The sequence below is a fragment of the Labeo rohita genome, chromosome 21 (genome assembly GCF_022985175.1).
Source record: "Labeo rohita strain BAU-BD-2019 chromosome 21, IGBB_LRoh.1.0, whole genome shotgun sequence".
NCBI classification, from domain to species: domain Eukaryota; kingdom Metazoa; phylum Chordata; class Actinopteri; order Cypriniformes; family Cyprinidae; genus Labeo; species Labeo rohita.
This window is the reverse complement of record NC_066889.1, coordinates 16,673,389-16,699,794: the sequence shown is the minus strand read 5'-3', so window position 1 is coordinate 16,699,794 and position 26,406 is coordinate 16,673,389. Positions and strand designations below refer to the sequence as shown.

Here is a 26,406-nt window from a genome sequence, read left to right as displayed (position 1 = left end):
GGTTTGGAACACTGGGGGTTTCATAAAGAAATTCTACTGTGGGCCTCAAACTTTCAAGGGGGTTCCAGGATGACTTGCTGTTATTTTAAGGTATAGCTCACCCAAAAGTAAAAATTACATCATTAATTATTCACTCTCATGTCGTTCCAAACCCGTAAGACCTTTGTTCATCTTCGGAACACAAATTAAGATATTTTTGATGAAATCCGAGAACGTTCTTACCCTGCATTGACAGCAACGCAACTACCACGTTCAAGGCACAGAAAGCTAGTAAGGACATTGATAAAATAATCTATGTGACATCAATTGTTCAACCTTAATGTTATGAAGGTGTAAGAATACTTTATGTGTTCAAAGAAAACTAAAATAACAACTTTCTTTAACAGTTTCTTTTCTTCCGTATCTTAGGTGCACATTCACGAGAGTACCAAGATGGATGCGTGTGGAGCTGCTAATGCAAGAGCCGGCATCTGACATAGAAAGTCCATGTCTCTTAGTTCTTCCATATATTCTGGTTTAAATAAGTAAGGCTGGGCAAAAAATTGCTAGTCAGGCTTTCTGTACAACGTTCACCTTTCTACACAAGGCGCAGCACATCCAGAGTCTACGCATGCGTAGAAGAGAAGAAATTGTTCAATAAAATCTTTATTTTTATTTTCTTTGCACACAAAAAGTATTCCCGTAGCTGCATAATGTTACCGTTAAACCGATGTCACATGGACTATTTTAACGATGTCCTTACTACCTTTCTGGGTCTTGAATGTGGTAGTTGTGTTGCGGTATATGTAGGGTCAGAAGCTCTCAGATTTCATCAAAAATCTTAATTTGTGTTCTGAAGATGAACGAAGGTCTTACAGGTTTGTAACAACACGAAGGTGAGTAATTAATGACAGAATTTTCATTTTTGGGTAAACTATTCTGTTAATTAATTATTATAAATATATCAATACAATTGTAGTCTAAATGAAAATGCTAGAAACTGCTCAATACAATAAAATTGTTTCAAAAACTATTATACTAACATGCATTTCTTGAAACTTCTGGAATCACAAAATGAATATATCAAGATGAATTTAGACGAAGACGAATGCCCTATTAGACATATTACCAATAATTCGTAACCTTTTTTTTTTTTAAACAGTCTCTGATGTTTCTAGTCAAATTAACATTATCCAAGCGGATAATATAACGTTAAACCTGCGCACATTTTTAGTTATATTGAAAAGCTTTTGAATTCAGTCTTTTTAATCCGAAAGCACCCAAATGGAAGTTAGAATCCATCATGGATTTAACAAATACTACTATTATAGATTAACTATGAATGATAAAACCACTTTTAATGGTCAAAAATAAACAATTCTCAAATGTTAATACATAAAACAGAAACAAACATATAAAAACATTCAGTACTAATAATACATGTAACAAGTTGACTATGAAAAGCAGAATAAATCCATTTCATCTAAAGTTATGTTTGATCTACAGTTTTGTAGCCATTTCGTAACTCATAAAAATAACACACAAGTGTTAGATAAAGAATGTTAATAAAAGTAATCATACTGGAAGCAGCATCTTATGTGGAATTTAGATGTTAGCACCTCTTAGAGATGTTAGTAATGTACAGATCATTTTAGTGCATGATGACAGTTTTTTTGTGTGTGTGTCTGACCTTCAGTCTCAGCATATTTAAATAACATTTATATGCAAACTGGTGTAAATTTAAAAAAAAAAAAAAAAGAGAGAGACTCAAGGCACACTAAAGTGGATTTAAAATCCATAAATAACAGATTAAACACTGCCTTTGGCAAAAATATAGACCCTTCTAAGGCAAATATGTAAAATTCAGTACTGTACTCTACATTGTAGAGCTTTATATCTGGGAACAGAACCCGTTGCAATGTGCTCTGTGACTGGATCCTATCCTGTCCTGATTCACTTGTCCTTCCTTTTGCAGCCAGTCTACTACAACGTCTCCATCTTGTTGGACATCCGTAGATGAAGCAAGATGATACGCTCTGTCATTAGTAGAATACAACTGATCTGCTGTGTGGGTCGGTACGATGTTGAACATGATGAAACCAAGCGTGATGACCACAAAAGACACAATGTACAGGCCTGAGAACTGTGAAGAAAGAATGAAAGTTTCAAAAACATGTCAGAAACTGAAGAATCAATATGACCAAGCTTCTTAGAAGGTAAAACTATATCATTAAAAGATTTATTGTATAAAACACTTGTCCACATATCAAAAATCAATGCAGCCACTCCAAATGTCAACACCCCTGGCCAATTATCATTTTGCAAGAGGACTGTGATGACGATATTGGAAAATGTTTTAATCTTTTCTTTTGTCCTGGAATTTTTATTGATTTTCTGAAAATGTAATCTTTCTACTCACATTGTAGTGAAATAGGAAGATGCCACAGAAGAGACTGAAGAGGTCGGCAGTCAGCAGTGAGAGGTTCACAGCTGTGGCACTGGTCATCTTTACCACTATAGGCATGAAACTGTACAGCCCGTACATGCACAGAGTATATGCAACAAAGAGCAGGCCTACAAAGAAAACATACAGGTATTTAGAGTATTTATTGGATACTACATACATTTATTGGAATTCCATTTAAATGATGACTAGATAATATTGAAAATGAAACTTAGAGTTACTCACAGTTTGTCCAGTTCCAACTGATGGCAGGTATAGCTTTGGATTCAAGTATAGCCCTTTAAAATAAAAAACATAGTTCACACAAAAAAATCAACTAGGGCTAATGACTTACATAGGAACTACTGTTAAAAAGTTTGGGGTGTGTAAGATTTTTAACGTTTTTGAAAGAGCTCTCTTATGCACACAAAGGCTGCATTTCATAAATACAGTAAAAACAGTAATATTGTGAGATATTACTACAATTTACATATTCATGTTTAAATGCTATAATCAGGTGCCGGTGCATCTACCATCCCAGACAACGTGAAAAAGAACAACCCAGTAAATATTTTTGGTAAGGCTTTCTCTGCAAGCTTGTGAAAAACGTCTCAGATTTCATTCCCCCGTGGTGTAGAAAGGGTATCTTATTATATAATAATAAATTTTATATATTAATAAGATGTTTCCACCCACGCGACAACAGTGTACCAGTTCTAACGCCATGGCAAAAGTTCAAGCAAAGCATGCTAACTGTTCTGTCGTTTGCTGCACAGACGAGCACAGAACACTATTTAGAATCCTAGCCTCAGAGGAGACAAGAGAGCAGTGGATTTATTGATTTATTTACTGTATATTACGCTGCTGCCACACAGATCTAATATACACATGCAATTTCTTTTCTAGCCATTTACCTTTACAGATATAACTGTTTTTGTAACTCATGTGTTTTTAACATAAACTTGTGTGTATTTGACAGTTTAAGTGCAATAAGACATGAAAGAGAAATACAAAGTTTTGCCATGAAACTGATGAAGCAGTCTGATAGGTCTACCTCAATCTGACACACACTAAAAAATAAAAAACACAATTTGTTGAGTCAGCTTAAAATAATTTTTACCCTGCTGCCTTAAAATTTTAAGTTCAGTCAACTAAAATACGTTTAGTCAACTTAAAATGTTAAGTTGTACTAAGTAACAATTTAGATATTTGTGTTTGCTAAACTTAACAGATGGGTAAGTAACCCAGCTGCCTTAAAATTTTAAGTTGATTCAAATCAAAAATCTAGGTTGTCACTTAGTATAATTTAACATTTCAAGTTGAATAAACTTGTTTTGAGTTGACTGAACTTAAAATTTTAAGGCAGCCAGGTTACAAATTATTTTAAGTTGACTCAACAAATTGTTTTTTTACAGTACATGGCACAGCTGATTGGTTCTCTCCTCTATCGGTAGCCAATGAACTTGCTGCTTAACATTCAAATGTGTGACTAGTGCTTGCTGTAGCAGTTATGCAGCTTGCTTCAGAAACCCTGCACCTCCCCCAGCCCCACCTGTACAGATCTGCTACAAGGTGATTCCTTTATGATATATGGAGGTTATTTATGTGCAGCAGCAGTGTTTCTTCAAGCTCACAGCAGCATGTTATGGATGTATTGGCAGAAGCAAGTCTCAGTACTTGCTCTGCCGGAGCAGCATAGCAGATCTATTCCGCCAAGACCAAATACATTAACATTGTCATGTACATTACCATGCTAATCCCTCCGAGAGTTGTCATGAAAGAGCTTAGTTTACTACTAAGCCACTTTCTGTGTGCGTGCGTGCGCTCAGAAAAACGTATATCAGAAGTTTCAACTAATATCGTTCAAAACACATGATTTCAGCACGACAGACATAATAGTCAAAACCAAACAGATGTTTTTTGGCAGAGTATTTGAAGAACGAGCTGTAAAGGCACAGCTGGGGCGGGGAGAAGCAGCTCATTTGGATTTAAAGAGAGACACATGAAAAACAGCGTGTTTCTGCTTCCACTCAAAATAGGCATTTTCAAAATGATATAATAAATGATCTGTGGAGGATTTTGAGCTGAAACACCTGAAACTTATATTACATCTTGTAAAAAGGGTATAATAGGTCTTTAATGATGTCCTTACTACCTTTCTGGGCCTTGAACGTCAGAAAGCTCTTAAAGCAAAAAAAAAAAAAAAAAAAAAAAGAAAGAAAGAAAGAAAATCTTACTCACCACAAACTTTTGAATGGTAGTGCACATATACAGTGTCTCACAAAAGGGAGTACACCCATCAAATTTCAGCAACGTTTTTAGTATATGTTCTTAAGGAACTATACTATAGAAATGGAACTTGCTGGTAACAAAAGTGAGTACACCCTAAGTGATAACAGCACTGTCATTTAACCATGCAAGCCACATGTCCTATTCGTCATGTTCATGTCTGCTTGACAGGACCATATAAAAGTTGTGTATCTTGTATTAGAGCTGTATACTGTATAGATACTGTAGCCTCTCAAAAACAGGGCTTTGTCTCATGGTGGGTGCATTTCACTTAGAAAATGAGATGGTGGACATAAAACTTACATCTGCACACCACTGATGAGTGTCCCAAAGAGTCCCATCATGCCCAAGAACTCCACCCTGCTCAGGTTTTTCACTGTGTATTCCTGACAGACGTTAGACACTGCGTACAGAGCAGCACTGACTAGCACCAGTCCATCCCCCAACAACACATGACTACCTGCAGTGACAGAGACACACAAAAACCCAAGAAACAGAGCCACAGAGATTTATTTTTGTGCAAGATGATGACATTTCAAGCAACAAAAACCAGTCTATGATAAATTCTTCATGTAGCTTCTTTAGTGGTCCTCTTTTTATATAATTTTATCTTTTATAACAGCACAAAAATACCCTCGGGTTGTGGCAAATGATTCATGAGAAGCAAAACAAAAGAATATATAGAAAAGTATATTAAAGCCAAGCAAGGTATAATTTAAAGGAAATAAAGTACTTACTTGAGCCTTGGTCTCTCCCTGCCAGCAGATCTGCTCCCACCATTGCACCAACTCCAAGTAAGCACACAGCCACAGCTATAAAATGCAATGGTCTGTAGCGAGTTTTCAAGAAGATCCATGAGAGCACCATCAGAACCGGGATCACAAAGCAGTCCAGCAGCTACAACACATTACAGTTATTTTACTACCTCAAAGTTATTATATTAAAATGTGTGCGTTATTAGGCTCAAAAGCAACTAAAAAGGAAAAAAAAAATTCTTACCTGTATACTTGTGAGGGTAGTGAACTGGTATGCCTTCACAACTGTGTAATTGGCTTCCACATCCGTAAGAGCCATCAGAAAATACTTCCACCACTTTGTTTTTAGAATTTTAACAATGTTATTTTCACCTAAATTATAAAAAAAAGGGATTAATCCAGCAAAATATGCCATATTTTAATTCAGAAGAATCAATAAATAATTTAAAGACTTTAATCTATAAGATCAGCAATGCATGAAGTTTATCTAAAAGCATGGTAAGCATGGTTATGGATATAATATTCTGCTCTTTTAATCATCTGATAAAAGCAGTGATCAACCAACCTCTTCTGAAGGCTAACACTAAAGTATAGGTGAGCAGCAGCAAGGTGTAATTGAGAAAGCTTTGCAGCATTGGTGTTTCCACCCCAGCATCTGCCAAATACTGACACGTAACCGCCGTTCCACATATCAGCATCGACAGGGCTTGACCCATTGCAATAGTTTTGCAGAGCTGCCTGTAGGAACAATTTACCATCAATTTGACTATTGTAACTTAAAAGCAACTTTCAAAACAAAGAGATCTGTAACATACCATGTAAACACATCTTTAAAGGTGAGATTCCGTGGACCGCAAAGAAATCTCCCCCAGCGACTGAGAGTTCCCAAACTTCCATGTTCAAAGGAGTTCTCGCCCGCCTCACGATCCATGTTTTACACACAGAGACCTAGAAAATCCAGAGAAATGAGACAAAATTCAGTGAAAGTCACAGGCTTTGATGTCGGGTAACATCTAGTGATTAATGGTGGAAATAATCTTAATCTCTTAAGGAATTTATGCACTATAATGCTGACCTCAGGTGGGCCTCTTTAATTAAAAAAAATACCATTGCTTGTTAAATGTCACTTAAAGGTCATAAAATCAAAAGGAAAATAGCTTTTTCTAAATACTCGCCAATGCAAGACTTGTATAGCTTAGTATAATGCAAATAATGTCTCTTACTGAAATATGTAGTGGAATACCCATGAAAGATTTACATTATTTAAAAATCCACTTTGTTTTATACACATTTTGAACTATGGGGGGGCGCCATTATGACGTGAAATGGTTACACTTGGTGAGCTACTGGCACAACCTGTTGCTATTTTTACCACACATTTCAGAAAATAAAATACTGATAAGATGATCACAGCTACTAAAAGAGCTTACAGGTGGCGATGGATATAAGCGTAGGCTTAAACCAAATGCCTTATATTCGATTTTCCCCACAAGGAATTTAAACGCCCCCAGATTTCGAGTGAAATCCCCAATGAGAAACTCAGTGGACGCGGCATCATTACAAGCGTTGACATGTTTACATCCTGCCAGGATGGCATCTAGCGTTTCTTGTTTCTGTCATTTGCAAGCTCTTTTAGGAGCTGCGGTCTACTAAATGTCTCAAAGGCGTTAGGTCTAAAGTGGTGAGAACAAAGACATGGGTCTTTAGTAAGCTTCCTCAAGCATCCACAGACAGCTTCCCATTCTTTTCTCCTCTTCTTATCGCTAGGAAAGCCATGAAGACATACATTTTGGCTTCTCTTGTTGTCCTTCAACTGAAAATTACAACTAAAAACTGCAATGAGGCATTGTATTAGTATTATTTTACAAGTTGTGTTCCGGTAAAAGTAGCAGTGGGTAGTGGCAGTGGCTCACGAATGCAACCATTTGACGTAATCAAATGTCTAAAATATGTGAAAAAGGTTTTTTTTAATAACACAAGTCTTTTATAGGTTTTCTGCTAAATATTTTAGCATGAGACATCATTTACGTTATATTAAACTACACAAGTCTTAATTTTAAAAGTGTATAAAGGAAACCTATACTGACTTGATTAAGACATATAAAAGCCTCTACACACAATATAGGACTTAAAATACTAAAGATCACCACGTAGCATTTACAATTCACTTTCAATTTATTTTTTAATTCACTAAGCCTAAAGATAAATTAGGCTCAAGTCTGAGTGTTGTTTACATATGCAAACTAGTGCTTCGGCCACAACTGCGGAACATCTGAGAAGCTGATGGTTGTAGCGCGGCAGTCTCAGAGCACGTGGTGACCTGTCAGGCACTTTAGACAATGTAGAACAGATAAAACCGTTTCTTGATCAAAGAGATCAAAATAAGATGAACGAATTAATAAAAAAATATTATTTTGAGTTTTAGGTTAGAAGTTGTGTAGCTCGACAGCAAAAAGCAAATCTAATTACCTTCTGAAGAGTAAGCAATGCTGTTTCTTAGCTAGGCTAAGAAAATAAACAAAATGAAACACAATGTCACGTGTTTACAAGTTAAAGAATAAAACCAAGTTTCTGTTAAATACCTGAATATAATTGATCCGTCATGTCCGTAGTGATCAGCTAAAATCCATCCGCACTATCATCTTTCAATGAAAGCGAGGAATAATAAACGCTTTCAGTGTACTTAAAGCCCCGCCCAATTTTCCCAAACAGCCAATCGGGGCTCAAATGTACTTCCTCTTTAGTAAATTTTGACCAATGGCAGAGACGCATACTGTTTATGATAACACGGAAGTGTGCGTTGAAGATGTATTAGGTATCCTAAATCGATTAGAAATTCACTTCATTGGTTACAAAGATTAATAGTCTTGGAATTCCCATATTTAACAAAGCCGTTAAATTTATTTCTAAGTGATGATTAATAAAAACTAAGAGTTGATTTTGAGACGAGTCTGTATGTGCAGCTACGCTTGCAGCACCAGGTTGGCCTTCGGATTGTTTTGGGAAAGAACCCCATCGTGTCCTTGGACTGGGAACTGGCTCCAGTTTATCACTATTCATACAATAGTTACGATTCAGTTAAGATATGTTACTCCTTACAATCTGGGTAAGAACTAAACCCTCAAGGACAGGACATTTCATGTCCCATTTCATGACCCGGCTTAATTAAATGTGAATGTGTCTTATTTATTAAACATTTATCAGAGTGGCAGTACCTAATGACATGATGATAAAACGCAAATATTATATTATTGTGTGTGTAAATTAGTATGCGCAGAATAGAAAGTTATGTACATGCATTCATTATCTGTCGAAATCTAAATACCAGTTATTTTCTTTCTTTCGTTTTATTCATGCTTTCATTTTATGAAATATCAATATGCATGAATAAATAGCAGTATGAGTGCTGCTGATGCAGTCTGTCGCAATGCTCCCTAGCAACCAGACCTCCTCAAACATCGCGAGACTGTACGAGGACTAAGTTGAAGAAACATGGCGACGTCTAATTTATTGAAGGTAGGAGGTCCCTGAATGTGAGGATATTTTGCATCGTTTGCGTCTCCCGTAATGTTATGACAGCGATCCTATGACCCAGTCACTGTCCGCTTCTAACTGCATCGCTAAACGTGACGCGTTGACTTAAAACGACACTGTTCGAATTGTTGATTGTAGCTAATGGGGTTTTGTGCTATTATTATAATATTTAAGATTCAGAGCTGTATTTTAGAATGCCTTTCTTGCAAAACTTACTGATATCTATCATGAGGCTACATATGGATGGATAATGATAATTAAAGATAAATACATACGTATTATTTCCTGGATAAAGTTGCAACATTGCTGATTAGTCAAATGCTACATTTATTCAGTCTGTGCATACCTCATTTATGTCAAGCCTGACTTACCTGGTGCTTCTGGTTTTTAATCACACAGCTTTAATAATCTATCTAGACTTAATGCATTGAACTTTACCTAATGTTACTGTTTTGTTTAAATGATGACAGGAAGTAAAATAATCAAAATTCTCCTCCTTTATGTTTTATAAATGCATACATTTTTTAAGGAAATTATTGTCCTCATTCTTCTTTCTCAGAATAAAGGCTCCCTGCAGTTTGAAGACAAATGGGATTTGATGCGGCCCATTGTTTTGAAGTTACTCCGTCAGGAGTCAGTTACTAAGCAGCAGTGGTTCGATTTGTTCTCGTAAGTTGTCTAAATGTGAGATAGTCCTTGCTGACAGAAATATTAAGACGTCAGTACATCAAGACTGATGTGTTTTTGTATTTATTATTAAACTGACGGTGCTGTTTGAGTCAGATGGTCAATAATATAATTTAGGACTATCAAGAAGTTTTAAACAGTTTACATTGCTTAAAATGTTACACAGTGAGCATAGTCAGATTTTAGACTTTCTCTTAACACTGTGTTTAATTTGCAGTGACGTCCATGCGGTGTGTTTATGGGACGACAAAGGCCCGGCTAAGATTCACCAGGCACTAAAAGAAGACATCCTAGATTTCATCAAGCAAGCACAGGCGGTACGTACTGTATACCACTTTTGTATATATGTGACCCTGGACCACAAATCTAGTCGTAAGTAGCACAAGTAAATTTGTAGCAATAGCCAACATTACATTGTATGTGTCAAAATAGTCAATTTTTCTTTTATGCCAAAAATCATTAGGATCATTAAGTAAAGATCATGTTCCATGAAGATATTTTGTAAATTTCCTACTGTAAATATATCAAAACTTATTTTTTGATTAGTAATATGCATTGTTAAGAACTTCATTTGGACAACTCTAAAGGAGATTTTCTCAATATTTTGATATTGTCCTAGCCTAACAAACCATACATGAATGGAATGCTTATTTTTTCAGATGATGTATAAAATTGACCCTTATGACTGGTTTTGTGGTCCACAGTCACATATGATAAAGTGTTTTTTTATTTTTTTTTTTGGAAGAATAAATAAGCCTTATTCTTGTAATCCCAAATGTTTTAATGCATTTTGTTTCTATACTCTTTCTGATCTACTTCAGCGAGTACTCAGTCATCAGGATGACACGGCATTGCTTAAAGCTTACATCGTGGAGTGGAGGAAGTTCTTCACACAGTGTGATATTCTACCTAAGCCCTTCTGCAAGTTGGAAATCACCCTTCTGGGCAACCAGGGGAGCAATAAGAAGTCCAACGTTGAAGACAGTATTGTTAGAAAGGTGCATTTTGTGATGGAGCTCTTTCTTTTTTCATTTTTTAACCATATACAGTAGTTTACATCAATCTATGCTGTACTGCCTTCTCATTAAAGGATTAGATTACTCTTGAATTAATATTTCCTGATAATTTACTTACCCCTGTGTCTTTCAAGATGTTCATGTCATTCTTTCTTCAGTCGAAAAGAAATTAAGGTTTTTGAGGAAAACATTCTAGGATTTTTCTCCACATGGTGGACTTCAATGGGCATCAGCGGGTTGAAAGTCGAAATTGCAGGTTCAATGCAGCTTCAAAGGTCTCCGCACATTCACAGCTGAGGGATAAGGGTCTAGCAAAAGAAAGTAAAAAAATTACACTTTTTAACTTTTTATAATTTTACTCCATCTCATTTTCTCCTCCAACTTCAAAATAGTCCAAAATCATCGTTTAAACTTTTTTTTGTAAAGGTCGCTTGACTTTCTTTGCATGTTTGCTTTGTAAACACTGGGTTGGCGTGAACTTTCCAATGTGATTATGTAATGTGTGAAGTTGAGCTAGTGCAAAATGAGCATTTGTTGTTAAAAAGTACAGAATTTTTTTGGCCGACCATTTCGCTAGAAAATACCCTTATTCCTAGTATCATATAGAGCCCTTTAAAGCTGCATTGAATCTCCAGTTTGAACCTTCAAACCACTGATCCTCATTGAAACCCAGTCCTTTAAATGCAGTTATTATTGTAACAACTGATGCATAGCATCAATATACAAATCTATCCTAATAATTTGTTGTCTTCTTTTTCATTTAAGCTTATGCTGGACACGTGGAACGAATCTATATTTTGTAATATAAAGAACCGGCTCCAGGACAGTGCCATGAAACTGGTCCATGCTGAGAGATTAGGAGAAGCGTTCGACTCACAGCTTGTCATCGGAGTGCGGGAGTCATATGGTAAAGCTCTCATAATATTAAGCCACTCGGGTTCTGTCCAGATGGACCTCTCCTGATGGACACTTCTGACTTCTGACTTCTGTCTTACAGTGAATCTGTGTTCCAATGCTGATGACAAGCTCCAGATCTATAGAGAGAATTTTGAGAAGGCGTATCTGGATTCCACCGAGAGGTTCTACAAGACACAAGCACCTTCCTATCTGCAACAGAACGGCGTTCAGAACTATATGAAATATGTGAGTGTGTTTTCAAACTGCTGTCCTGCCTAAACTAGAAAAATGGTAAGCTCAAAAGTTTACATACACCTTGTAAAATCTGCAAAATGTTAATTATTTTACCAAAACAAGAGGGATCATACAAAATGCATGTTGTTTTTTTATGTATTACTGACCTGAATAAGACATTTCACATAAAAGATGTTTACATATAGTCCATCAGAGAAAATAATAGTTGAGAAGATTACATATGCTTGCTTCTTAATACTGTGTTGTTACCTGAATGATCCACAGCTGTGTTCTTTTGTTTAGTGATAGTTGTTTATGAGTCCCTTGTTTGTCCTTAACAGTTAAACTGCCCGCAGTTTTTCTTTCAGAAAAATCCTTGTCCCTCAGATTCTTTGATTTTTTTTCAGCATTTTTATGTATTTGAACCCTTTCCAACAATGACTGTATGATTTTGAGATTCATCTTTTCACACTGAGGACAACTGAGGCACTCATATGCAGCTATTTCAGAAGGTTCAAATGCTCACTGATGCTTCAGAAGGAAACACAATGCATTTTGTGTAAATGCATTACACAAAATAGCAGAAAAACCAAAGAATTTGTGGGACCTGAAGGATTTTCCCAAAGAACAGCAGGCATTTTAACTGTTCAGGACAAACAAGGGACTCATGAACAACTGTCACTAAAAACAAACAAACAAAAACAGCTGTGGATCATTCAGGTAACAACACAGTATTAAGAATGAAGTGCATGTAAACTTTTGGACGGGATTCATTATTTGCTTGTATGGACTTTATGTAAACATCATTTATTTGAAATATCTTATTTAGGTCAGTGCTAAATAAAAAATAACATGCATTTTGTATGATCCCTCTTATTTTGGTAAAATAATTCACATTTTGAAAATTCCGCAAGGTGTATGTCAACTTTTGACCTCAACTGTATATTAAAGTTAAAAATTCCAGTGTCTACTCTGATGGTTTGTTTAACAAGCTTTTATGTGTGTGATCACAGCACATATTTGAAGTGTCATAATTGTCACAATATTTGAGAGTTGATCATCCCAGGTGGCGCTTTTGATTGACAGGCAGATGGCAAGTTACGAGAAGAGGAGAAGCGTGCACTTCGATATCTGGAAACCAGACGTGAATGTAACTCCGTCCAGGCAGTGAGTGTTCCATGTTCCAAAACAAGACCCCGTGGTGCCACATTATTAAATAATGCTCAGCGTGTAGAGTGCATTTTGTTTTTATCACATACTAACACTGGATGCTCGGTTTGTGCCTTTTGCATTCATTTAGCTAATGGAGTGTTGTGTGAATGCGCTGGTGACGTCGTTCAAAGAAACAATCCTGGCCGAGTGTCCGGGAATGATCAAGCGGAACGAGACAGAGAGTGAGTACGGCAGGAGCTCTGGCACCAAAGGCTCAGCAAGTTCAGGTTGGCAATGGGATACGGTTCCCATCTATATCTTGCCAAAACCTCCCCACCCATCCCACCATCTGTGTGTTTGTGTGCCAATCATTGAGTCCACCAACCCATTTCAACTGTAAACAGCATCTATCGCATATAATAGGAAGGAAATACCAAATGTTTTCATCAGCAGTACCTGCCCTTTTGGCTTTAGAGCTTCTTAGACTTGAACATCATGTTTTTAGGATCATGATAACAGCATTTTTTAATGTTTCAGTATGTTTTATTAATACTAAAGTTTGTTTGCTCCGCTATTGGTGTGTTTACACAGAGCTGCACCTTATGTTCTCGCTGATGGACAAAGTGCCCAGTGGGATTGAGCCTATGCTAAAGGACCTGGAGGATCATATTATGAGCGCAGGTCTGGCTGATATGGTGGCCTCAGCGGAAACCATTACCACAGTGAGTAGAGACAGTACTGCTTTTTGCTATCTGACAGATGCATCATGGATCCTGTATATGCATCCAGTTGTTCTGAATAATCTTATTGATCCTTGTGATAATACATATTATATCTCCAAACTGTTTCTGATTGTTTTTTTCAGGACTCTGAAAAGTATGTTGAGCAGCTTCTAACCTTGTTTAACCGCTTTAGTAAATTAGTTAAGGAAGCATTCCAAGATGATCCACGTTTCCTAACAGCCAGGGATAAAGTAAGTCTCAAGAGGATTTATCCTTTTGTCCCAACCATTTACTGTGAAAGACTTTGAAAGAAAAAATATATTTATAAATATTATGTTTTTATTTATTTATTGGATAAAATATTATAATAATATATTTAAATAAGCTATATAAATATAATATACATTACTGTCACAATAGATTTGTTTTAAATAAATGCTGTTCTTTTGAACTTTCTATTATTCAAAGAATCCATAAGAGATATATTATAGTTTTCACAAATATATTAACTGTTTTCATAACTGATAATAAAAAGGGCCATATGAAAACGTGGACGGAATCACAGAATCCAGTAATAAAAATTTACTGGAAAACACGGAATGTCTCGGAATTTGCCAAATTTTGGATGAATAAATCAAAAGTAGGTCAGTACACTTAAATCAGAATGCGATATGGACTAGTGTCTGTGAATATAAAACCGAAAAAAGATGATTTTAACTTTTTTTTTTTTTTGAGAAATCGTCATATTATATACAAACATGAACTTAAAGGTCTTCACAGCAACCCGTCAAAAAAGTTTGGTTTATCTTTAAGAAACTGTGACAGAAATATTTTACTTGGTGTAATTATAGTACTGCTACTGATAGAATTTATTTATTAAAACATAATTTTTTTTAATGATATTTACCAGAAAAATATTTGACCAGAATTTATTTACCAGAAAAATGTAAATGCACAACAAAAGAAATACATAACATTATATATATATATATATATATATATATATATATATTATAAAATTAGTTTTATCAGTATTTTATAAAATCAAAATCAATTTAAACATGCTTTGATTATTAAAATTTAATTAAACCATTCAAATGGAATCCAGAAAATTAATGGTAAACATATCATTTGGTTAAAAAAAAAAAAAAATTAAACTGAATTTGAGAACATGGATTTCCTTAATTTTATTTTTGTTAAACCTTTAATAAATTGCTGTTAAAATGTGTAAGATTAATGATTTCAATTAGACATCAATATTTGTTAATTATTAATTTAACCATTAAAACAGAGTCTAGAAAAATTAAAATGGGGAAAAAATGGAATGTAGAAAAATTTAAATGGAAAAAAAAAATGAAATTTAGAAAAAAAATAAAATGGATTTCATAGGGATCTATATAAGATCTAAATAAGAAATTTTTCTTGAGCAGCAAATAAGCATGTCAAAATCTTTTAAAAAGAATTATGTAACACTGGAGTTGCCATCACAGGAATAAATTACATTTGAAAATATATTAAAATAGATCAAAGTCATTTATTTTACAGTATTACAGTTTTTACAAAATAAATACACCCTTGATGAACAATTTAATGTATTTTTATTTTTTTATTTATTTATTTTTTTTAAACTAACCCCAAACTTTTTTTAAGGGTAATGTATTGTATCTGGGTTTTTATGCAGTGTAGAAGTGGTTTCCATTTTTCCATTCTCATTTTGTTGTTTTATATGCATATTTACGCAGGCATACAAAGCTGTAGTGAATGACGCCACAATATTTAAACTAGAACTCCCTCTAAAACAGAAAGGGTAAGTCATCTTAATATATACATATATATCTTCTAAAAATTAGTTTCTGTCATTCTGGAATATATTTGAAACACTTTGTGGATTTGGCTTAGTATTTGTCCTTTGTTTGCAGTGTGGGTCTGAAAACACAACCAGAGTCCAAATGTCCAGAGCTGCTGGCCAACTACTGTGATATGCTCCTTAGAAAGACCCCACTGAGCAAGAAACTCACCTCAGAGGAGATAGAGGCTAAGCTGAAGGAAGTGGTGAGTGAGTGAGTGGGTGGAGTGACCAATAAATATTTGTATTTTATTGTGGCAGTATTATTCCAAATGCGGCTCACGCCTCTGTTTGCAATTGTAAAATCAGATGCGACGTGTTAATTATTTCTTTCTATGTACCGATTACAGCTCTTGGTTCTAAAGTATGTTCAAAACAAAGATGTCTTCATGAGGTACCACAAAGCGCACTTGACCCGCAGGCTTATTCTTGACATTTCTGCCGATAGTGAGATTGAAGAGAACATGGTGGAGTGGCTAAGGGTAAGCGGTCTTGAAAGCACACTTATGGTGACTTTTTAGTGAATCTCTAAGTGACTTCTGTGTGCGTACAGGAGGTTGGCATGCCTGCGGATTACGTGAACAAGCTCGCCAGAATGTTCCAGGACATCAAAGTATCAGAAGACTTAAATCAATCCTTCAAAGAAATGCACAAACACAACAAACTTGCATTGCCAGGTCAGATATGCTACTTCTAAAACGATGCTTCTGAACTATTCTGTTGCACGTTTGAACTAATTGTTATTTATGTTTCAACGCTACAGCTGACTCAGTCAATATAAAGATCTTGAATGCAGGAGCATGGTCTCGGAGTTCAGAGAAAGTGTTTGTATCCCTGCCCACCGAACTAGAAGATCTCATTCCTGAAGTTGAGGAGTTTTACAAGAAAAATCACAGTGGCAGAAAATTACACTGGCACCATTTGATGTCCAATGGCATTGTGAGTAGCAGCTTCAGCCCTTTGTATAACAGCATGCTCTACTTCCTGGGAGACCCAAAACCAGCATCTTCCCATTGAGACTAATTTGTTGTCTGTGTGGTTTGTGCTGTCACACAGTGAACTTTGATGCTACTGTGAATGGTTTTGCTGTAAACTTTTACTTAGTCTTTGAAATGTCACTATTATTGCTACTCTAGAGATTCTGCCTTGACTTTGACATTTTATAGGGGTCTTTTGCGTCAAGGGAACAGATCAAGATTGGTTTCATCTCTTTTGTCCCTAGATCACATTTAAGAATGAAGTTGGGCAGTATGATTTAGAAGTCACGACATTTCAGTTAGCAGTGCTGTTTGCCTGGAACCAAAGGCCCAGAGAGAGGATCAGCTTTGAGAATCTGAAACTGGCCACGGAGCTTCCAGACGCCGAGCTGCGGCGGACTCTCTGGGTAACACAGTCTTTATTTTGATGACAGTTTCACAACTGTGTTTAAATTATCATGTGGAATGCAAATGAAAGGGTCTGATATCACTGACTTTGATAAATCCCGCCTAATACTGTTTTTGTTTGTTGTGTAGTCTCTTGTAGCTTTCCCTAAACTAAAGCGTCAGGTGCTGTCATATGAACCTGTGGTGGGCTCTCCTAAAGACTTTGCGGAAGGCACTGTATTTTACATCAATCAAGAGTTTTCTTTAATGTAAGTACACTCGTCACGCACTGGCTGCATTGGCAAAGAATGATGAATAATTTAAATGATACTTGTGTTAATAAATCATACGCATATAAATCATAAATCATGTGCATATTTTCATCACATTCCATGAACTACCATTCAAAAGTACAGGGTTGGAAAGATTTTTACGATGGTTTTGGAATTTCTTTATGCTTACTAGGGATATGTTTTGTTAAAAATATATTAAATGTGAAATATTCTACTTTAGTATCTTATAAAATGTAATTTATTAGATGTAATTATAATGTAATTCTCATTATCAAAGCTGAATTTTCAGCAGCCATTAGTGTCACATGATAATGATCAAATATCATTCTGCTCATGCTGATTTAGTGCTCAAGAAACATTTATTTCCTAAGATTTTTTTGTAATATCCTAAGATTTTTTGGAAATGTTTGGAAATGCTGTCACTTGGATCAATTTAAAGGATTAGTTCGATTCCAGAATAAAAATTTCCTGATAATTTACTCACCCCGTGTTATCCAAGATGTTTGTCTTTTTATTTTTAGTCGAAAAGAAATTAACGTTTTTGAGGAAAACATTCCAGATTTTTTTCTCCATAGAGGGGACTTCAGTGGAAGCCAACAGGTTGAAGGCCCAAATTGCAGTTTCAATGCAGCGTCAAAGACCTCTACATGATCTCAACCAAGAAATAACGGTCTTTTCTAGCACAACGGTCAGCCATTTTCTAGAAAAAATAAAATTGTATTTACTTTTTAACCACAAATGCTTGTCGTGCACTAGCTCGACCTCAAGCATTGCATAGTCACATTTGAAAGATCACATATCTCACAAGATCACAGAGCTAGTGCAAGGCAAGCATTTGTGGTTAAAACATTTTTTTTTTTTTTAAATGACAAATGTTTTGCTACATAAGACCGTTATTCTTCGGCAGGGAACAAGTACAGCCTTTTGATGCTGTATTTGCAATTTGGATGTTTTCCTCCAAAACCTTAATTTCTTTTTGACTGAAGAAAGAAAGACATGAATTATTTGGATGACATGGGGGTGAGTGAATTACCAGGAAGGTTTCTATCTAGAAGTGAACTAATCCTTTAAAGCATCTTTGTAAAAATAATTATTAGGTTCTTAAAAATAAAAACTTACTGAACCCAAACTTTTGAATGATCTGTATGCACAGACAATTATCTATAAGTACATACTACGTATTATAGTGCATATAAGTACAGTTGTGCTCATAAGTGTACACACCCATTGCAGTATATGCAAATATATTAATAATTTTAACAAAAAAAGAGATCATGAAACTTGAATGTTATTCTTTATTTAGTACTGACCTGAATAAGCTATTTCACATAACAGATGTTTATATAAACTCCACAAGAAGAAAAAATAACTGAATTTATGAAAGTTAACCCGTTTAAAAGTTTACGCACCCTTGAATGTTAATGCTGTGTGTCGTTTCCTGAATGATCCACAGCTGTGTTTTTTGTTTTTGTGATAGTTGTTCATGAGTCCATTGTTAGTACTAACAGTTAAACTGCTGCTGTTCTTCAGAAAAATCCTTCAGGTCCCACAAATTCTTAGTTTTTTTTTTTCAGCATTTTTGTGTATTTGAATCCTTTCCAACGTTGTCTGTATGATTTTGAGATCCATCTTTTCACAATGAAGACAACAGAGGGACAGAGGGGTTCAAACGCTCACTGATGCTCCAGAAGGAAAAACAATGCATTAAGAGCCGGGGGTGAAAACTATTGAACAGAATGGAGACGTGTACATTTTTCTTATTTTCTCTAAATATCATATTTTTTCATCGAGTCCTGCACTTCAGAGGCTACAAGAAGATACTTACATGTTTTCCAGAAGACAAAATAAGTTAAATTTACCCTGATCTTCAAATGCAAAAAGTTTACACCCCCGGCTCTTAAAGCATGTTTTTTTTTTTTTTTTTTTTTCCTTCTGGAGCGTCAGTGAGCGTTTGAACCTTCTTTAATAGTTGCATATGAGTCCCTCAGTTGTCCTTAGTGTGAAAAGATGGATCTCAAAATCATACAGTCATTGTTGAAGAGTTTAAAAACACAAAAATGCTGGAAAACCAAATAATTTGTGGGACCTGAAGGATTTTTCTGAAGAACAGCAGAAGTTTAACTGTTCAGGACAAAGAAGGGACTCATGAACAACTATCACTAAACAGAAAAACAGTTGTGGATCATTCAGGAAATGACACACAGTATTAGGATTCAGGGGTATGTAGATTTTTGACTGGGTTAATTTTTAGTTTTTTCAGTTGTTTTTTTCTTCTTGTGGAGTATATATAAAAATCTGTTACGCGAAAGCTTATTCAGGTCAGAACTAAATAAAGAATAACATGCAAGTTTTATGATCCCTCTTATTTTGTTAAAATTATAAACATATTTGCATATTCTGCAAGGGATATGTACACTTATGAACTAAACTGTACATCATCTAAGTACATATGCTGCTTTACTATTACGTTATATTATAAAGTCAGAATTGTGAGATTTAATTATTGAATGTTTTAACAGAATGTTTTAATGATCTCTTCTGCACAGAAAAAACTCAAAAGTCCAAAAAAGAGGGAAGATCAATTTGATTGGTCGATTACAACTCACAACAGAGAGAATGCGTGAAGAAGAAAACGAGGGCATAGTGCAACTTAGGATATTACGCACACAGGTAATTAAGTTGTTGAGTCTATCACTTGTACATGATCTTAAAAATTGAAATATGTGTATTTATGATGTTTGTGTATTTATACAGTGGTGGCCAAAATTATTAGAGCACTAGTATTTTCACCATCTTAAAAATAGAGATCCATTATCCAGTCTTTCTGGAATGACATGAAGAAACAGAACAAACTGAGACAAACTAAATCCAGAACTGTGGCAATGTCTCCAAGATGCTTTAAGAAACCTACCTATAAAGCTACAGTACTGTTAAAGGTTTTAGGCACTTGTGTAAAAAATGCTGTAAAATGAGGATGATGTCAAAAATAATGTCTTAAATAGATTTTCTTTATCAATGAACTTCTATGAGCTAAATTAAATTAACATTTGCTGTGACCCTAAAGCAGCTATTGCCCTAGGTGCACTAGCACGTAGTTTTTCAGGTAGGTCTCTTGAAGCATCTGGATTCAGTCTGTCTCAGTTTGTTCTGTTTCTTCATGTCATTCCAGACAGATTGAATGATGATGAGATCAGATCTCTGTGTGGAGCACTGGCTGTTGTCAGACTCCTTGTGCAAACAAAAATCTCACTGGATTATTACAATTAATGGCAAAGTGAATGTTTGGAAATGTAAACTGATATTTCGTACTGACACACTACAGAAAAAATGTAAAACCATTTATTAGCTAATAAACTAATAAATTAGTTTTCAAATTATTTTGGCTACCACTGTATATATGATCACACTTCCTCATTCTTTAATGCCTACATTTTTGAATAATGGTGACGTAATCAAACGATTAATTAATTCATTTCATGAGGTGCATCCTGGGATGTGTTTCAAATTGTGTTGAAGGAGTTCCCATGTAAGCTGAGCACTTGTTGGCTGCTTTTCCTTCACCATCTGGTCCAACTCATCCGTTAATTATTTTTTCTTTTTTTTATAAAAATGTTTTGTAAAGACATTCATTAGCAGGCATTTTAAAAACAGTTACATTTGTCTATTAAACTAAATTCAAACATTTAAACAAACTTTTATATTAAAGGGATAGTTCGAAATTCTGTCACTAATTACTCACCTTCATGTAGTTCCAAACCTGTAAGACCTTCATCATGCTATGAACACAAATTAAAAGAGAAGTCCATTTCCAAAACGAAGATTCACATATAATGTACTCACGTTATCCAAGATTTTAATGTCTTTCTTTCTTCAGTCGTTAAGAAATTATGTTTTTTGAGGAAAACATTTCAGCATGTTTCTCCATTTAATGGACTGCTATGGTGCCCCAATTTTGAACTTCCAAAATGCAGTTTAAATGCGGCTTCAAACGATCCCAAATGCGGTTGTAAACGATCCCAGCCGAGAAAGAAGGGTCGTATCTAGCAAAACGATTGGTTATTTTAATAAAAATAATACAATTTATATACTTTTTAATGCTAAATGCTCTAAGTACATCATCTGTGAATCTTTGTTTTGGAAGTGGACTTCTCTTTTAAGATATTTTTGATGAAATCCAAGAGCTTTCTGACCTAGCGTAACTGAAATGTTCCCAGACCCAGAAACATGTTAAGGACATTGGTAAAACAGTCTGCTGCTGATGTAGAACACGCATGCACTGCGCCTTGTTTACATGCAGAAGAACGAACACATGCATCATGTTGTTTTCTTTGTGCACAAAAAGTATTCTCGTAGCTTTATAACCTTACGGTTGAACCACAGATGTCATCGACTTTTTTAACAATGTCCTTACTATGTTTCTGGACCTGGGAAGATTTCAGTTACATTGTTGTCTATGTAGTGTCAGAAAGCTCTATAAAAATATCTTAATTTGTGTTCTGAAGATAAACAAAGATCTTATAGGTTTGGAACGACGTGAGGGTGAGTAATTATGACACAATTTTCATTTTTTGGGGTGAGCTATCCCTTTAAAACTATGAGAAACATTTCAGACAGAACATTGATATGCTGATGTATACCTCAGTTGTCACCAAGCTCTTCTTTTCCTCACTCTGTACAGGAAGCTATCATTCAGATCATGAAGATGAGGAAGAGGATCAGCAATGCCCAGCTTCAGACGGAGCTGGTGGAGATCCTAAAGAACATGTTTCTGCCCCAGAAAAAGATGATCAAAGAGCAGATCGAGTGGCTGATAGAACACAAATACATCAAACGGGACGAGACGGACATTAACACATTTATCTACATGGCGTAGCCGACCACGCCCAGTGCACTCTGGGACGTTTTTTTTAGACACTAGCTCTCCTTTGGAGGATTCCATATCTGATTTCAGCCCATTGCCCAGCCTGGCCTGCTGGGTGATTGACTAGATTTATCTCAAGACACATCACGCTGAGAAATTGCTGACAAATCCCTGCCTTACTTCACAAATCTATGAAATGAATAAAAACGAACTTTGGAAGACAGAGAAGTGAGCAGAATTTGTGTGGCTAATTAAATGCATCTTGTGGAATCTTTTAATTACGTTCTACCACCTTCGACGTCAACGCACTAGGTGAAAATATCGCTTTAGATCCTGAAAAGCCATCCAGCTGTGTTCATTTTGAGTTGACCGCTGGCTTATCAAATTAACCTAGCTTTAAACATCCAGTAGTAAACAACACATGCCTTTCATTGCATTAAAAAACTGTAAAGTTCAGCCCAATTGTCTTTAGACATCAAATTATCCTTGTGATTCACAGCATTGTATGTTATTGCACAGAATTACGGGCCTCAGGCGGTTTTTCCTCCTCAGTTGTTTTACCCATCAGCTCACAGTCTCTGCTTAGTGTGTCCCTGTTTGTCTCCCTAGTGGCAAGTTAGCAATGCACATGCTGCTGTCCATGGTGCTGATGAGATGGCCACTTGCTTCTGAGTATAATACTGGACGGATAGTATTTTGTTGAGTTACACGCTAATGCTATGAATAATGGCACTCATTCTGACAAAAAAACGACAGAATGCATTATTTATTTATTGTTGCAATCACAGTGTTGTCAGCGTGTGTGTGTGTGTGTGTGTGCGTGGGTATACATTGGTGTCTACCCCGCCGCACATGCTCAGACTAGGAGTCCCCCCTCCGCTCGTAGGCCCCTCCCAGACACGCGTGAGAGTGATCCGGAGCTCGGAGAAGAGCCTCAGTTGCACGGGACCGCAAGAACGTCGCTGGATCCCGGGAGGACCGGAGAGAGAGAGACGCCACCGTGGGACTGGAGTTGTGCTCAGGTATTGGAATATTTCACAGGCAGCGAGGCCGTGCCGGTCTATTACACGAGCGACGTGTGACATCAGATCGAATTTGACACGTTTTAGTGTGCGAGACTGTAATTATCCGAACAAACGAGATGAGAGCATTGATTTATGTTGCTCGTCTTGCGCTTCAAGCGTGAGAGGTAAATCTTGCCACCTGACGGGACGCGTGCTGAGGAGCAGAAATAATATTCCGCTTTTATTAGATGGAGATTCGTGGCGGTTGCAAGCATAAATTGTCTTGTATTCAAAGCTAGTGTGGAAACTGGAAGCCTACTGCATCGGTGCATTTGGGCAAAGTAGAGCCCAATTGTTCTTGAACGGGAAAGGAAATCACTTTCCGTCGTGTGTCGTTAATTAGTTGTCTCCACGCCTTGCGTTTCTTATTAAGATAAGTTTGACCACCGGGCTGACAGGAGTGGGTAGTTCCTCGGTCCTTAACAGGAAGCTTTCTAACGTGCTTTAACCCAGAACTGTTAATGCAACAATCATCTGATGACATGTTTGTGTTTGATTGGTGAAACCTTATGGTGTAGTGCCGTCAGTTTTGGGTATTAATGTGATCTGGTTTACCTAATCAGATCCAGCATTTGTAATTAGTCTGCATTGCATTTTAAAATTGATTTTTTAATGAATTAGCTACACATTAATTTCGGTTTGAATTACTAAGGCATCAGGCAGCAGTATTAAATTAGTTAATGAAAAAATATTTTTAAGGGAGACACAATATATCAATGTGCAAAGCCATTTGTTTTCTCTAAAAAACATACTTCCAAATTATACATAAATTACAAAAGACTAGTTAACTCCCCTTTATAAAATCAAACTGGTAGTTGTGTTTTAGGACTCATACCTGTGGTATCTAGCTAGTCTAAGATGATTATTAGCTGGTCATGTGGTTGACCAGATACGATGTTCTAAAAACAGCCTGACAACCTTAAACTGACCAATTTGTAGCTGGTTTGTTGCTAATCTAAGTTGCTTTACCAGAATGAAAATCAATCTAGAAACCAGTCTTAAGATTGATTTTACAGGAAAGCTAATAAACTTGATTTTACTAGTCTGTAGAGTTCATTAAGTCTGTTCTAACTTGTCTAAATTGGTCCCATCTAGTCATTAGCTGATTGACTAGTCATCTAGATTGCTACCTGTTATGACCAACTGGTAGGTGGTTTATTGCTGATCTAAGCTGGTTTACCAGCTACTGACTATCTTAGACTGGCTAGAAATCAGCTACCGTCTTAAGATTGATTTTCCAGTAAGGCTAGTAAACTTAACTAGTTTACTACTCTATCTGGTTCACTAGTTCTGTTGTAGCTGGTCTAAGGTGGTCATTAGCTGATCCATTCTGGTCATTAGCTTGTTGATCAGTCACCATGATCTACAAACCAGCTTGACCATCTTATACTTTTGTGACCAGTCAGTAGCTGAAGTGTTTACAAGCTAACAACCATTTCAGTTCAATTAGTTAGGTGGCTTACCAGCTAATGTCCATCTTAGACTGGTTAGAAGTCAGCTACCATCTTAAGATTGATTTTCCAGTAAGGCTATTAAACTTAACTAGTTCACTAGTTCTGTTGTATGTGGTCTAAAATAGTAAGATTACTAAGAATTACTACTCTAACTAGTTATATTCTGATGACCAGCCACCATGTTGCATAAACTAGCTTGACGACCATAAATGTGATGACCAACTAGTAGCTGGTTTGTTAGTGGTCCAAGCTTGTTTACCAGCTATTGACCATCTTAGACTGGCTAGAAATCATCTACCATCTTAATTTTGATTTTCCAGTAATGCTAGTAAACTTGATTAGTTTACTACTCTAACTAGTTCTCTAGTTCTGTTGTAGCTGGTCTAAGATGCATTAGCTAGTCTGTTCTGGTTATTAACTTGACTATCTAAAATGGGTGTGACCAAATGGTAGCTGGTGTGTTTACCAGCTAATGACCATTTGAATTTAGTTAGTTAGATGGCTTACCAGCTAAAGACCATCTTAGACCGGGTAGAAACCAGCTCTACCATATTCCAAAATAAAACTACCATCTAAAGATTGATTCTCCAGTGGGGCTAATGGACTTTACTAATTTACTAATCTAACTAGTTCTATTCTTAACTTATTAGCTGGATGACCAAGCCACCATGTTCCATAAACCAGCTTGACCACCATAAATGTGACTAGTAGTTGGTTTGTTAATGGCCCAAGTTTGTTTACCAGCTAATGACCATCTTAGACTGGCTAAAAATCAACCATCTTAAGACTGATTTTCCAGTAAGGCTAGTAAACTTGACTAGTTTACTACTCTAACTAGTTCCCTAGTTCTATTGTAGCTGGTTTAAGATGCAGCTAATGTCCATCTTAGAGGAGATAGAAACCAGTTACCATATCTCAACATAAAGCTAACATCTAAATATTGATTCTCCAGTGGAACTAATGATCTTTAATAATCTAACTAGTTACATTCTTAACTTATTAGCTGGATGGCTAGCCACCATGAATGTGATGACCAACTAGCTGGTTTGTTAGTGGTCCAAGTTTGTTTAACAGCTAATGGGGAATCATTTTAGACTAGATAGAAACCAGCCACCATCTTAAACTATTTTCTAGCAAGGTTAGTAAAGATGATAACTTCGCTAGTTAAACTAGTTCACAACTGTTTATTGAAATGAGTGTTAATTAGTACAAATTAGTGCCTGAGTTTTATAAAAACTTGCAATCAGTGATATAAGAATAGGTTGCTCTTTGCATTTCATGTATATTTCTGTCAAAATAATGCAAAATTATTCTTGTTTGTGACACTAAAGAAAACGTTTTGAGATTATTAAGTGTAGTATAACATGTTGATAACCGTTCTAGTCTGTAGACTGCATTTCAGAAGTAACCCACCTGACACTGATTGCAGTACATTTTCAATTTAGCATATTTTGTAATGGTGATGGATTCAGCAATGCATGTTTTGAGTGTTCATTGTAAGTCATGGAGAGTCTAGGCATACCGTATGGTTGGTGTGATGACATACTACATGTATTCATGAGGTGGCTGCAGTGACGCAGCTGGGATACCCTGAAATGGTGATTGTCAGAAAGGGGAGGGGGTTTTCATCATTCTCTTTGGTGCACTGTCTCTCTGCCAGCTGTCCAGTGCTGCCTAGCACTCTCTCTCCTTTTCTCCATCTACTCTACCCCTCCCACAGTAGGAGTTTTCTGTAGGTGGTGCACCACGTTGGCCCTGCCATCCCGTGGGATTCAGGCAGTGCATTTTCTTCAGGAACTCAATTTTCTGGGTCTCA

At 36.1% G+C, this 26,406-nt stretch overlaps 2 protein-coding genes across 4 annotated transcripts; one reads left to right on the top strand and one right to left on the bottom strand.

The window, feature by feature from the left end:
• Positions 1-1,341: 1,341 nt before the first annotated feature.
• slc35f2 (solute carrier family 35 member F2) lies at positions 1,342-8,161 on the bottom strand. Its single transcript, XM_051093285.1, has 9 exons — positions 8,049-8,161; positions 6,282-6,414; positions 6,032-6,204; positions 5,711-5,838; positions 5,449-5,608; positions 5,015-5,171; positions 2,669-2,721; positions 2,399-2,553; positions 1,342-2,122 (listed from the first exon to the last, which is right to left on the bottom strand). The coding sequence occupies exons 2-9, from the start codon at positions 6,395-6,397 to the stop codon at positions 1,871-1,873; spliced, it is 1,194 nt and encodes a 397-aa protein (XP_050949242.1). The 5' UTR covers positions 6,398-6,414; positions 8,049-8,161; the 3' UTR covers positions 1,342-1,870.
• Positions 8,162-8,449: 288 nt separating this feature from the next.
• cul5b (cullin 5b) lies at positions 8,450-22,276 on the top strand. Of its 3 annotated transcripts, none has more exons than XM_051093282.1 (20): positions 8,450-8,572; positions 8,905-8,982; positions 9,560-9,669; positions 9,905-10,004; positions 10,509-10,685; positions 11,469-11,610; positions 11,701-11,846; positions 12,921-13,001; positions 13,135-13,273; positions 13,578-13,708; positions 13,852-13,959; positions 15,451-15,515; positions 15,628-15,760; positions 15,905-16,036; positions 16,108-16,231; positions 16,318-16,493; positions 16,777-16,938; positions 17,069-17,187; positions 19,758-19,881; positions 21,890-22,276. In XM_051093282.1, exons 2-20 carry the CDS (start codon positions 8,959-8,961, stop codon positions 22,082-22,084), a joined length of 2,388 nt encoding a protein of 795 aa, XP_050949239.1. In that variant the 5' UTR covers positions 8,450-8,572; positions 8,905-8,958; the 3' UTR covers positions 22,085-22,276. The 3 variants fall into 3 exon arrangements, with proteins under 3 accessions (XP_050949239.1, XP_050949240.1, XP_050949238.1); XM_051093283.1 differs by having other exon boundaries at positions 8,460-8,572; positions 8,862-8,982; positions 13,135-13,228; XM_051093281.1 differs by having other exon boundaries at positions 8,460-8,572; positions 8,862-8,982.
• Positions 22,277-26,406: the final 4,130 nt, after the last annotated feature.

Excerpts from the sequence above, each read along its gene's own strand:
- cul5b (XM_051093282.1), top strand. The coding sequence starts at position 8,959 with ATGGCGACGTCTAATTTATTGAAG. Across the intron at positions 8,983-9,559 it reads CGACGTCTAATTTATTGAAG|AATAAAGGCTCCCTGCAGTT; the intron begins GTAGGAGGTCCC and ends CTTCTTTCTCAG. Across the intron at positions 11,611-11,700 it reads CGGAGTGCGGGAGTCATATG|TGAATCTGTGTTCCAATGCT; the intron begins GTAAAGCTCTCA and ends TCTGTCTTACAG.
- slc35f2 (XM_051093285.1), bottom strand. The coding sequence starts at position 6,397 with ATGGATCGTGAGGCGGGCGAGAACTCCTTTGAACATGGAAGTTTGGGA. Across the intron at positions 5,839-6,031 it reads AGTGTTAGCCTTCAGAAGAG|GTGAAAATAACATTGTTAAA; the intron begins GTTGGTTGATCA and ends TTTATAATTTAG. Across the intron at positions 5,609-5,710 it reads CTACCCTCACAAGTATACAG|CTGCTGGACTGCTTTGTGAT; the intron begins GTAAGAATTTTT and ends AATGTGTTGTAG.